At 35.4% G+C, this 13,221-nt stretch overlaps 1 protein-coding gene across 3 annotated transcripts in view; it reads right to left on the reverse strand.

Annotated features, from left to right (window-relative positions):
• The window catches only part of PDE3A (phosphodiesterase 3A), a 315,361-nt gene that overhangs the window by 119,625 nt on the left and 182,515 nt on the right, over positions 1-13,221 (reverse strand). For 2 of the 3 annotated variants that reach the window (XM_033867001.2, XM_019936637.3), the window contains exon 2: positions 4,097-4,147. The exons of the other annotated variant lie outside the window; for it this stretch is intronic. In XM_033867001.2, coding sequence (XP_033722892.1) covers positions 4,097-4,147 — 51 coding nt within the window. The remainder of the gene's footprint in view (positions 1-4,096; positions 4,148-13,221) is intronic. 3 annotated transcript variants of the gene reach the window in all.

A 13,221-nucleotide genomic window follows, 5' to 3' on the forward strand; every position in this document is an offset into this window, starting at 1 on the left:
CTACTGATTCTCTTTCTTTGCCATTAATAGTTATTAAGACATACATCCTACCTTAGCATAAAAATAAATTTTCCTCACTTCTGTTGCCACCTATTCCTCTTTTGTTTTATTGAAGCATAGTTGATTTACAATGTTGTGTTAATTTCTGCTGTACAGCAAAGTGATTCAGTTTTATATATATGTATACATACACACACACACACACACACACACACACACATTCTTTTTTATATTCTTTTCTATTATGGTTTATCATAGAATACTGAATATAGTTCCCTGAGCTACACAGTAGGAACCTGTTTGTCACCTCTTTCTTAATTCTACTTTTCTTTTAAAACAAAACTCCTCCACTGTCTCACACTAATTCTCTTCTTAATTTCTGTATTCTGTTTTTCCATCTCTTCTTGACCAAAAGTGCATTCTCAGAGTTCACTAATGCTTGTCACCTCTTTCTTAATTCTACTTTTCTTTTAAAACAAAACTCCTCCACCGTCTCACACTAATTCTCTTCTTAATTTCTGTATTCTGTTTTTCCATCTCTTCTTGACCAAAAGTGCATTCTCAGAGTTCACTAATGCCCTGCTCATCACTACATCCAAAAGCATTTCCTACTTTTTTTGTTTTCTTGAAACTTTGGTTGTGGTCTCAGCCTTCTTCTGAGTGTAACTTGACAGTATACTCACTACTTCGGGTTCTGCATTACTTCTTCCTCTGGTCTCTAGTGAGCCCATGTACATGCTTTAACTCCCTCCCCAGGCTCCTCCCAGCCCTTACACTGAGTCTCCCTCAAGAATGAGCCTTTCTTCTGTTTTTCTCTTTTAATATCCTTCTTCTGGAATCCATTGCCTAATGTAGTTTGATTATCACAAGAATGATAGGCATTCCCTAACTGACATCTTCTGCTTTCATCTGGCTACAGAGCCCAGAACGGCACCTCAAGTATTTGTCTGAAATTCCCTTTTGGAATTGTCATCTTCACTTCTCTCTTAACACTTCTAACACTAAACTCAACATCTTCCCTGTGAACTGGCCTGTGTTACTGGGACTCATTCTTCTTTTTTTTTCTTTTTTTCCAAAACAATTGATGTATATTTGACCTAAAATATCTTAATTTCAGGTGTAAAACATAGTGATTTGACATTTTTATAGATTATGCACTCTATGAAGTTATTATAATATCACTGACTACATTCCCTTGGCTGTGCATTACATCCCTACGACTTATTATTTTTTATAACTGGTAGCTGGGATCTCTTAGTCCCCTTTACCTGTTTCTCCCATCTCTCTTCCACCCTCCCCTCTGGAGACCACTAATTTGTTTTCTGTATCTTTGAATTTGTTTCTGTTTTGTTATATATGTTCATTTGTTTTGTATTTTAAATTCAACATATAAGTGAAAACATGCAGCATTTGTCTTTCTCTGGATTACAAATTCTTAACCCTCCTTACTTCCTCCTCGTACCTGATCAATAAAGAATGACATTCCCTGGATCATTCTTTCACAGTAGTTCCTGCAACAGTCCCTAGGCAGTAAGTGTTTATAAAGCAGTTATAAAGTAAATTCACAGAAATCCAAACAACCCCACACTTTACCAGTTCAGACTTTTCCTCAAGCTTTTCCCTTTCCTTCTTTTCACTTCTGAAACCTTACTACACAAACTTGAAGGCTCAGCTCAGATACCACCAAATTTCCCAGTTCTACTAGGCATAAATAAATACTCTGTCCCACCTAAACTCTTATCACACTTTGTTTATATACTTAATTTTACATCTACCACTCTGCCTTATATGCAAATTACCTACTCAAGTATTGCTCTATTTCCAACCATACCTTGTAAGCTCTTGCAATGCAGTAAACTTGTCACTCAGTTTTTCTTCAATGAGACCTACCACAGTGCTATCCGCATAGTAAGTGCTTAAAAACCTGTCTTCAATTAAACTAAATTGAGATGGGATTTGAGTAAGGCCTTGTGGTAGTCGTAAAATATTTAGAGATCTGTGTTCAAATGCAGTCTGTCTGGAATTCCTTTCAAATGGCCGAAAGGCTTTAGACATATTGTCCAAGGAATAAGAAGGGATCAATCATCTAAAACATAAGTATACTGTCTTCCCCACCCCATCCTCCCCCCCCCCCCCCCCCGCAGTGGAGAATCAGAATTAGATAAGAGGTTACTACTTTTGTGCTTAATTGACTTATCTGGAATTTCCGAAGAATAAAGTATTCTGTTGTAATTGTTATCGTTTTTATTTTTTGGTGTGTGTTTTTCCTTTTGACATTGACAATTTTTTTTTATCTGAGTTGAGGGTCAAGGGTGAGACAAAGGTATACCCCATTTCGAATGCTTATTTTGCTAGTTGAGAGGTTCACGAAAAACCTTGATGCTGATAACGGTAGTTCATGCAAGAACTTTCTAGTGCCTTTGCTTTTCAGAATCATCTCAAGCTTCTAAATATAATCAAACTTTATTTATGAAAATATTTTTCATGTATATGTGGAAATCTGAAGTTTTCTAGCTATGTGCAATAGCTGGAATTCTAAAAATTTTCATTCTGGGATTTTTTACGTTTAAAGTTAACATAAACGACGCTGGGCCTTTATGACATTATATTTCAATTTATAATGACAGAGTGACCAATCCAAACTTGAAGATAAATTATATCCAAATAGGTTATATGGCGAGCATATTATATAATTTTTCAACAAATTTTAAAAACTAACACTACATTACTTTGAAAGGACATGCCCTCATCAAGTTGCTTGGTGTGTTCTGAGTCAAAATGTCTTTGGTGGCAATAATCAGAAACGACAGAGTTTCTTACTGGTGCTCATCTTTACTTCTGATTGGTCTAGAATTACAAAGCGTCCACCATGCATTAATTTCATCATTTCATTGCCAATCTTGCCGAAAATTCTGATTTAAAATAATAAATGTGTACAGAGGGAGAGTTGCCAGAGAAAATGGAGACAAGGAAGTGACAGTGAGGGAGAATGAGGCATAAATCCTTTTGGATAATCCTAATTTAATTGGACTGGTTTATATTATCTACTAATCAAATTGATAATGGACAAAAATAAAACCACAGCTATTAAACTCTCCCCTAAAAACAACTGACTGACTTGGTTGTATTTCCCTAGTGACCGAAATGAAACTGTTGTCCGTGCAATCTTAATGACAGCACAGGTCATGTCAGCTTGGTAAAACACTTGGGAGACGCTGACATTTCACAATGATCTTTCATATACAGTATCGTACAGCAAACTCTCTCTTAACCGTATTTTTTAGTGGCAAATAAAACATGTGAGCAGCAAAGATTAAAATGTTCCACCCACTTAATTTTTTAGTTAGCGCGTTTACAGTCAGGTAAGCACAGGCTGCTAAGAAATGATTTTTACATTTCTTCACAAAATACCCTAGGAGGAGAGGCAATTTTCTTAGTGTAAAACTCAGCCTTTATTTTGTCAGACAAAGTAATTATGGAAGCAAAACAAATCCACATTGTCTAATTAGGTCATTAAAAAGCATAAATGCGTCATGGAAGTTTTTCTCCTTGCCTAAGACATAAAGTAAGACAATGAGAACAGTCTGGTAACATAGAAAGTTTTATAATTTGTTTCTTTTCCAAAATAATAGGTCCTTTCATCTTTCTATTTCCCTAAGATGAAGACAGTTCATTTAGAGACAAAACTCTGTAATTAGTTCAGGGTTTACTCTCATTATATTTCAAAATATTTAACCAAAACCAGGAAGGTAGAGAAAAGAAGAAAATACATAGAAAAATTTTCAAAGGAAGGGAATAAAATCAAGAGAGTAGGTTGCTGATCAAACTGTATTCTGCAGAGACAAGATGAATATAAAATCTACATTCATATAAACACAACCAGTCTGGGATACCAGAAAGCTCTTCAGAGGAATATACTGGCATCTGCCTTTGGGATTTGAAACCTGACTTTAATTACAGCTAACTTAAATAAAAACAAATGGCATGATTCTTTTGTCTCTTCCTCTCTCTCATTATTATTTCATGAGTTTTAGAAAACTCATGGCTCAAAGTGTTAAGAAACAAAATGCAAAAAAGGAAAAGAAAAGAAACCTACCTGCGATCCCCTTGGCCCTCGTTTGTGGTCCCATTCTGAATGCCCCATGAGCTGTAAGATAATATAATAACGACAGTAAGTTAAATGATACCTATTTTATTTTTATTTATTTATTTTTTGCTGTACGCGGGTCTCTCACTGCCGTGGCCTCTCCCGTTGCGGAGCACAGGCTCCGGACGCGCAGGCTCAGCGGCCATGGCTCACGGGACCAGCCGCTCCGCGGCATGTGGGATCTTCCCGGACCGGGGCACGAACCCGTGTCCCCTGCATCGGCAGGCGGACTCTCAGCCACTGTGCCACCAGGGAAGCCCAATGATACCTATTTTACATGGCAACTATTTCTACTCTTTATTTTAAAGAATAATGAGGCTTTTGAAAACTATGTTTTAATAGTAGGGCATTATATTGACCTCATGAGTAAATTAACATACCTGAAGTAATACACTTCTGGTTTGATAGCTAATAGTTCAACGACTAGTTGTTTTGAAGATATTTTAATATCACTGTGTGACAAAATGAGTCTGTAATGTACAGCTTTACGGTTGTCAGGAACATTCTAGATCAATGTTAAACCACGTTAAGCTTTATTTTCATACCATTAAGCTTCTAGTTTATTAAGAAAATATGCTACAGAAATCTACTAGTGTAGCTTACTCTACTGTCAAGAATGACAAGAACCAGAAGGCCAAAATATTTCAATCATTTTAAATTGTTTCGATAATATCACAAAAATATGAGAGTTCGAAGGAGCAAAATTATTTAATGTGAAATATGCCCCCAAAGTCACAAAATGTAAATTTTCATAAAAACAGAGACTACAAAACATTATCAAGTTATTCCCATAGTTGTAATAGTCCTGAGCTACTTTGCTTCAAAGAATAATATTTATTTTTTGAAAATAACATTTAACTTGAAGGGCATTAAGAAAATGCAAGATACCGACTGAGAGGAATAAAATTCCATTTCTCTGTCCAGTATACTCACTAGTCATGTGTACCAATGGAAGAACTCCTTACCACTAAGAAGCTAGCATGCTAACAAGACATACTATGGAACATACTTCTAAACATTAACTTTTCTGTACAACAACAGTGACTCTTCAGCAGCTATAACAAAAAACAAAGAAACTGATCACGATAGCAACAAAAAGGTAATATACTTTTGAACATTATCAAGAAATGTTTGATAACCATACACAGGAAATGGTAAAACCTTACTGATAAACATACAATGCTCCTGGTTAAGACGAGTGAATTCAATAAAATTATTGTGTTCATTTTTACCCAAATAAATTTACAGGTTTAACTCAATTTCAATCAAAAGCTGTTTGCATTTTTTTAAGAAAAAAATTGAAAAACACAAGCACCTAAATTTTATCTGAGAGAATGAACTTCTAAGAATCAAAATATTAGAAGAGATGAAAATGCCCTAGTGGTTATTGAAGTGTATTATAAAATTTAACTCAAATTATAGGATAATGATTTAAGACTCAAAATACAAATAAATGCAATGTGGTGGACAATTCTGAAATAAATTCAAGTACATGTAGTAACAAAAGGTAACAAATAAAATATAAAAATCAATGGGTATTTGATGAATTATTCAACAAATGAAAAAAGAAAAACTTGGAGCTGAACCTTACAATATACATAACTTCTATATAGATAAAAAGAGTTAAATTTTTAAAAGATCAAACTATAAATATAAAATAGAATAAAATCCAGACAAATACTTAAACTACTTTGGAATATATAAAGATTTTCCAAATTAAAAAAAAAACACAGATGAATTTATCAGGCTACATGAAATCTTCAAATGTCTGCACAAATGTCAAATTGGCAAAATATCTGCAGTAAATGGTAGGTAATATCTTCAGGACACTAAGAACTCTACAAACTTGAAATAAACACAACTCTAATAGATAACTGGAAGAAAGGATAAGGACAATTTACACAATAAATATCAAGTCAAGAGGTTTATGGGAAACAATTGACTTTGCTGGAAGTGAAAGAAATTCAGTATAGACGATAACAAAAAGCTACTGTTGCCTATTTTTTAGCAAATTGATAATGTAGAATATTAGGTTAGGATTTAGGGAGATAAGTATACACATATATTGCTAGCATATAGCAAATATATATATTGAGATATATATATACATATAACACTTATAAATATAGACATGTACCATGTATGTCAACTTTAATACATATTACATACTACTAAAAAGTCATACACTTTGACCAGTAAATAAAATCGTAAGAATCTAGTAGTTATAATGTGCTAATCACTGTGTTATCCAACAAAAGGGTAACTATTCAATAAATTATACTATAGAAAAGAATATAATATAGCAATTAGAAATTGTGTCCACCTAGAGGGGTGGGAGAGGGAGGGTGGGAGGGAGATGCAAGAGGGAGGGGATATGGGGATATATGTATACGTATAGCTGATTCACTGTGTTATACAGCAGAAACTAACACACCATTGTAAAGCAATTATATTCCAATAAAGATGTTAAAAAAAAAATTGACCTTCAGAGACTTCTAAAAAATTACATGAGAAATGCTCATGGTATAATGAGTGAGAAATACAACTACGTCATTTCAAATTACTCATTTTTAATAAGACAGTCGATTATTGCAAGCCTTAGAAGTATTACAATGATTTAATTATTTGGCTAGCATGCAATTTTGGGTAAATTAGCCCAGATAATCATCACATAAAATTGAATGCTTAGTAGATATTTCTTTAATTTTTTTAAATTTGTAGATTTATTGGCAATACATCTGCTGGTAAATATTCATTAATACTAATTTAAAGTTAATTATAGTAAGATTAAATACTAATCAACCAATGAAATAGTCTGATTCAGAAACATAAATTAAGGATATTTAAGTAATTATTCACTAGAAATATCAAAACAATTCTTGACAATTTCAACCACTGTCCTATTGAGACTTTGGGAATATCTTTCATTAATAACAGGGAGGTGAGATGCTTGCGTTGGCAACTCTAAAGAGATAATAAACTTGAGTACTAGACTGATAAATAAAAATGATTTTTAAGCAGAAGGCTTACCTTATCTCTCTCTCACTATTTTATCTAAATGTTCTCAAGAAAATAGGTTATAAAAGGCTGTTATGACTATTACCCTCTTGCTAGTGAATTTAAACGAACAGGGTAACTTGGTAAATTCTACCACGCATGAGTATCACAATTAAAAGAGGTAAATACATCAGAAACACGAATTGTCATCCACCTATATGAATTTAAGGGGGAATATCTGATGATGACAGATACTAAGTCAAGAATATAACATTTCTCCAAGATCAGAACTAAGGTAAGAAAACCACGGGATCCACTGCCCTCTGCCATTAACTATCTTAAAGACAATTTTTAGTCAAAGAAAAAAATCATCCAAAATGTAGACTCATTTGGGTCATCACTTACTACAGAAGAGAATTTACAAACCAGAACTTATAAACCTCCAAAAGTTTCACTCTCCAACCTTTCATTTATTTATTTATTTATTTTGCGGTACGCGGGCCTCTTACCGCTGTGGCCTCTCCCGTTGCGGAGCACAGGCTCCGGACGCGCAGGCTGAGAGGCCATGGCTCACGGGCCCAGCCGCTCCGCGGCATGTGGGATCTTCCCGGACCGGGGCATGAACCCATGTCCCCTGCATCGGCAGGCGGACTCTCAACCACTGCGCCACCAGGGAAGCCCTCTCCAACCTTTTATTTTAAACTTTAAAATAGTAAATTTGCCAAATGTGTTACGTATCAGAGAGAGTTATTTTCCTTGCAGTATACAATAGAGTGATGAGAGAGATTTAGGCTAAGGGGATTCTATTCCACTGTATCATTATATATTTATATTATCTATTTAATACCATTATTATAATATATTTGAAAGTCTGAGTTGACAAAGCATGTGGTAACATTTCAAAATGTATTTTAAAATGATACTGCTGCTACTTTTTTCTAGGTAATAAAAAGTTACATAAATCTACATGCTCTGTGAAATATCCAAAATATAAAAAAACTCTGAAATGAATAAGATACTGGAATGTTCTCTATTCAATACGAAGAAAGGCAAAGGAAATCAACAAAGATTGTATTCCCTTTGGACTTGAGGAAATCACACAAGGGCTTTATCATTAAAAAAGTATCTATTGATACTTTTCATTGAAAAAATCTGAGCAAAAATTTAACATTACTTCAGTGTTGACTTATACAGGGTTTGTTACCGTATTTTCTCGCATTTGTTTTTTAAATGCAGAGAAAGGCAGAGAGGACTGGATAGGGTGTCAGGACTCTACTTCTTCCCATGATTATTGCATACGTGGCACAGAAAGGGGAGTGAGTATCAGCTTCATATTAGTACATGACAGCATTTGAATTTTTACCCTATCTACAGACACAGAATTTATTTTACTGTCATAAGAGCACTGTCCTCAGATCACGGATCCAGGACTAAAATAAGCATCATGTTTTCAGTAACCTTTTAAAAAAACTATCCATAGTATGATAAACTGCCTGACTTATTTAATAGTGCAGATTATTTAAGTTAAAATGAAGCATTTGGCTGCTGGTAACTATTCCTATTAAAGCAGAACCATAGAGCTAAATGTTTTAGAAGTGCAGAGATACCTCCCTAGCCCTACGCTCGTAACTAACGATTAGGACAAATGAAAAAAATTGGTCAGTTATAATAAATAGTAAAGAGGAGAGCTTGCATTATAAGTCAATGAATTACAGAATTAAGTGCAAACTGATGTTGATGTTCTATCAGTGAGAAAGTTGAAACATCCTTTGAGTCCACAGGTAGGATTAGTGTTAAGTTGCAGATGTCCATTGACATGTCATGGGATTAGATAAAAGACAGAAATGGGTCATGGACAACGAACAGAAGTAGAATTTGTGGAATCATTTTTTTCTTTTTGCAGTTGAAGTCACTTGAATGGACTACACTTTCAAGATAAGTGAAGAGCAGCATGATACCTAGGCCATTCTGGGAAGAGAGACAAAAAGTTTATTAACCTGATATGATACTCTTTTTGGAGGAGGAATGCTTCTGATTTTATGATCAATTGAAATGTAAAACAGAAAAAGAGAAATTGAAACTAAAAAATGAATAATAAATAGGAAATTCAAATACATTCTGGTTGATAAAGAGTACATGGCTTAATTCAGGAAGAAAAAAATGTCTGTCTCTCACCTTCTATAAAAAATACCTTCTTGGTTATTTAACTATGATTACTCCTATGGGTAATAACACTTTAATAAACATCTCACCAGAAGGTTTGAGGATATATAGGTCACCAAAGTTATGCCTACACACGGCAAAGAGAAGGAATTCTCCGTAAAACTGTCTATCTTTCCTTCTTTCTCAACTCCCATTAATCAGGATGGGCAAAATGAAGATGCTTAAATTTATTCCTAGGAAATAAAATATACTTCCTTTCAGAGAAACACAATTTGCTATGTAAAGCATTTTGAAAATCCTAACTTCCCTGACACTAAGTCATTTTCATCCTTATGGAATAAATTCTTCTCTCTTTTATTTTTAATAATAAATTTCTACATCACAGCCTTCAGCTAACAGTATGTTACACAGTACTTAGTTCCAAAGAAAACAAAACTTCTGCCAAACACCGAATTTAAAAAGTTCACAGGAGAAACAAAGGAGAAGTTAGCATGGAAACAAAATGGTTCTGTCCAAGCAGAGATATTTTTAATACTAGCATGAGAAATGCAGAGAGTTGAAAGTGTGTTTCTGTAGGTAAAATAGTTCCTTTTCTTGTTTATATTTTTCCCTGTGCTATAGTCTATTATTTTTTGTTTGTTAATACAAACATGAATACCTTTTTAGGGACTTTTTTGGGGGAAAAAAAAAAAAACTCACCAGACCTATTACTGAAGGGATGTAAGCTGCAGGAAACCACAACTAGATGCAAAATTAAAAAAAAAAAAAAAACTTCACATGTATTTAAAGAGGCGAACGGTTTTAGATATAAAAAAATGTAATGATGGAGAGTAACAGTCACACTGTTATCCTAAAGTTATTCTCAAGTAAACTATTCTTCTACTTCATTTGTTGAAAACCTACAAAATGGGAGAAAATATTTGCAAACAATACAACTGACAAGGGATTAATCTCTAAAATATACAAACAGATCATACAGCTCAATATCGAGAAAACAACCTAATCAAAAAATGGGCAGAAGATCTAAATAGACATTTCTCCAAAGAAGACATACAGATGGCCAAGAAGCACATGAAAAGATGCTCAACGTCCCTAATCATTAGAGAAATGAAAATTAAAACTACAATGAGGTATCACCTCACACCGGTCAGAATGGCCATCATCAAAAAGTCTACAAAGAATAAATGCTGGAGAGGATGTCGAGAAAAGGGCACCTTCCTACACTGTTGGTAGGAATTTAAATTGGTGCAGCCACTGTGGAGAACAGTATGGATGTTCCTTAAAAAACTAAAATAGAGGGCTTCCCTGGTGGCGCAGTGCTTGAGAGTACGCCTGCTGATACAGGGGACACGGGTTCGTGCCCCGGTCCGGGAAGATCCCACATGCCACTGGGCCCGTGAGCCATGGCCGCTGAGCCTGCAATCCGCAACGGGAGAGGTCACAATAGTGAGAGGCCTGTGTACCGCAAAAAAATACCACAAAAAACAAAAAAAACCCTAAAATAGAGCTGTCATATGACCCAACAATCCTAGTCCTGGGATATAAGACCCAGCAATCCTAGTCCTGGGCATATATCCAGATAAAACCATAATGTAAAAAGATACATGCACCTCAATGTTCATTGCAGCACTATTTACAATAGCCAAGACATGGAAGCAACCTAAATGTCCATGACAGATGAATGGATAAAGGAGATGTGGTGTATATATACAGTAGAATACTATTCAGCCATTAAAAAGAATGAAATAATGCTCTTTCCAGCGACATGGATGAGATTATCATACTAGGTGAAGTAAGTCAGACAGAGAAAGACAAATATATTACATCACTTATTTGTGGAACCTAAAAAAATGATACAAATGAACTTACTTACAAAACAGAAATAGACTCACAGATATAGGAAACAAACTTATGGTTACCAAAGGGAAAAGTGGGGGGAGGGATAAATTAGGAGTCAGGGGTTAACAGACACACACTACTGTATAGAAAATAGATAAACAACAAGTACCTACTGTATAGCACAGGGAACTATACTCAATACTTTGTAATAACCTATACAGGAAAAGAATCTGAAAAAGAAAAAATATATATACTCATATATATATATGAATATATATATGAATCACTTTGCTGTACACCTGAAACTAATAGATTTTAAATCAACTGTACTTCAATAAAAAATAAATTACAAAAAGAAAATTACTATAGTTTTGAAAACATAAAAATAATATATATATACTAAAATTTATATATTATATATATATGAATATATACTCTGTATAGTACATACATGGAAGTATAACATAAAACCCTCTTTTTATGTAATCATTTATTCATTAAGCAAATATTTACTGTGTGCCTATTATATGCAAGGAACTCTTCCAGACATAACCTATATACTAGTGAACAGACCAAGATGCATCTCTCTTCTCCTGGCTCTTAAAATTCTAATGAAAGGAGATAGAACATACACAAATAAACATAGACCAGATGATGATAAAGCTATAAAGATGCCTAGAGTAGCGTAAAGGATAGAGAATGAGAGGCAAATGGTGAGTCGGGGCTGGGAACAGAGCTAATTTTATTTAAGTAGATCAGGGAAGTCCTTTCTGAAAAAGTGACATTTATCAGAGACCTGTATAAAGTGGGAGAGCCAGACACACAGGTATCTGGGGGATGGGCACGCGAGACAGAAGACACAGAGGTGCAAAGGCCCTGAGATGGGAGTACAAGTGGTACAACTGAGGAGCAGCAGAGCATCCTTCACCTAAAATTTTAAAACAGTTGGATCTTTTAAATCTATATTTGGTATTTACTCTCTTTCCTCTGGTATGAAATTGTCCAGAAAAGTTAGTCATTAACTCCATTAATTAAAAATAACAAAGTAGGGCTTCCCTGGTGGCACAGTGGTTGAGAGTCCGCCTGCCGATGCAGGGGACATGGGTTCGTGCCCCGGTCTGGGAAGATCCCACATGCCGCGGAGCGCCTGGGCCCGTGAGCCATGGCCGCTGAGCACACGTACCGCAGAAAAAAAAAAAAAGAAAGAAAAACAAAGTATATTCTCTAGAGAAATAGTCGTGGAGCAGGGATTCTCCCTTCCCAGATCTCTTACTCAGTTTTACTCAATACAACAAGAATTTATGAAGCATATACGATATGCCACAAAGGCACCCTTGTATTAGTCATAGTACAATTTTGTTGTCTCTTTACACATCGGTTATGTTTTTCAAGAGTCATAAAATGCATAAGGGCAGGGGCTGCCTTTTAATTGCAGTTACTATGAGAAGCCTGGGACTTTCAAATTCATAAGGAAATTAAAGCTCTTCTTTAACCTTGGCATGTTCCCTTTGGATTCTTCCCTTGGCATACTCTTTTCATAATCTCCTTAGTACTTATGTTTTCGCTCTCTAGGATTCTATGTAGGAAGATGGGCCTGGACTGCCCGCTCCCCTGCCTGCAGGGCCCACTAGACAGGAGTCCCCTGGCCTGGGACGATCTGTGATGGACAGTGTAGACCAGTGCAGCTCCCATCTAGTCCTTTTAGGGGAACTGCTCTTAATCCTTGATGTTTCTTTCCTTCGCCTCTTGTTATCAATGGGGGTCAAGGCTATATTGTGCTCTGCCGAAAAGGGAACTGAAAATCTGTAAATTTAATTATAAAGGAGGGTAGATCTTTTCCAATACCATCTCTATTGGGCCTTTTGAGGGCCCAAACCCCAGCGAAGAACCCTGGAGGGCTGGGTGACAATGTGGGGAGCCTCAGGGATTTTTCTTAACTACTTTGGCCTATGGTCCAAATCAAACACAGACTTCCTGGGAGACTCCATCAGCCTCCTTCGTGTAAACCAGATACCATCAGCAGCCTCAGTTCTCACCCAGAGCCTAGCTTCACTACCACCACTTCATCACATCCC

Source organism: Tursiops truncatus, chromosome 11 (genome assembly GCF_011762595.2).
Source record: "Tursiops truncatus isolate mTurTru1 chromosome 11, mTurTru1.mat.Y, whole genome shotgun sequence".
In the NCBI taxonomy this organism is placed as follows: domain Eukaryota; kingdom Metazoa; phylum Chordata; class Mammalia; order Artiodactyla; family Delphinidae; genus Tursiops; species Tursiops truncatus.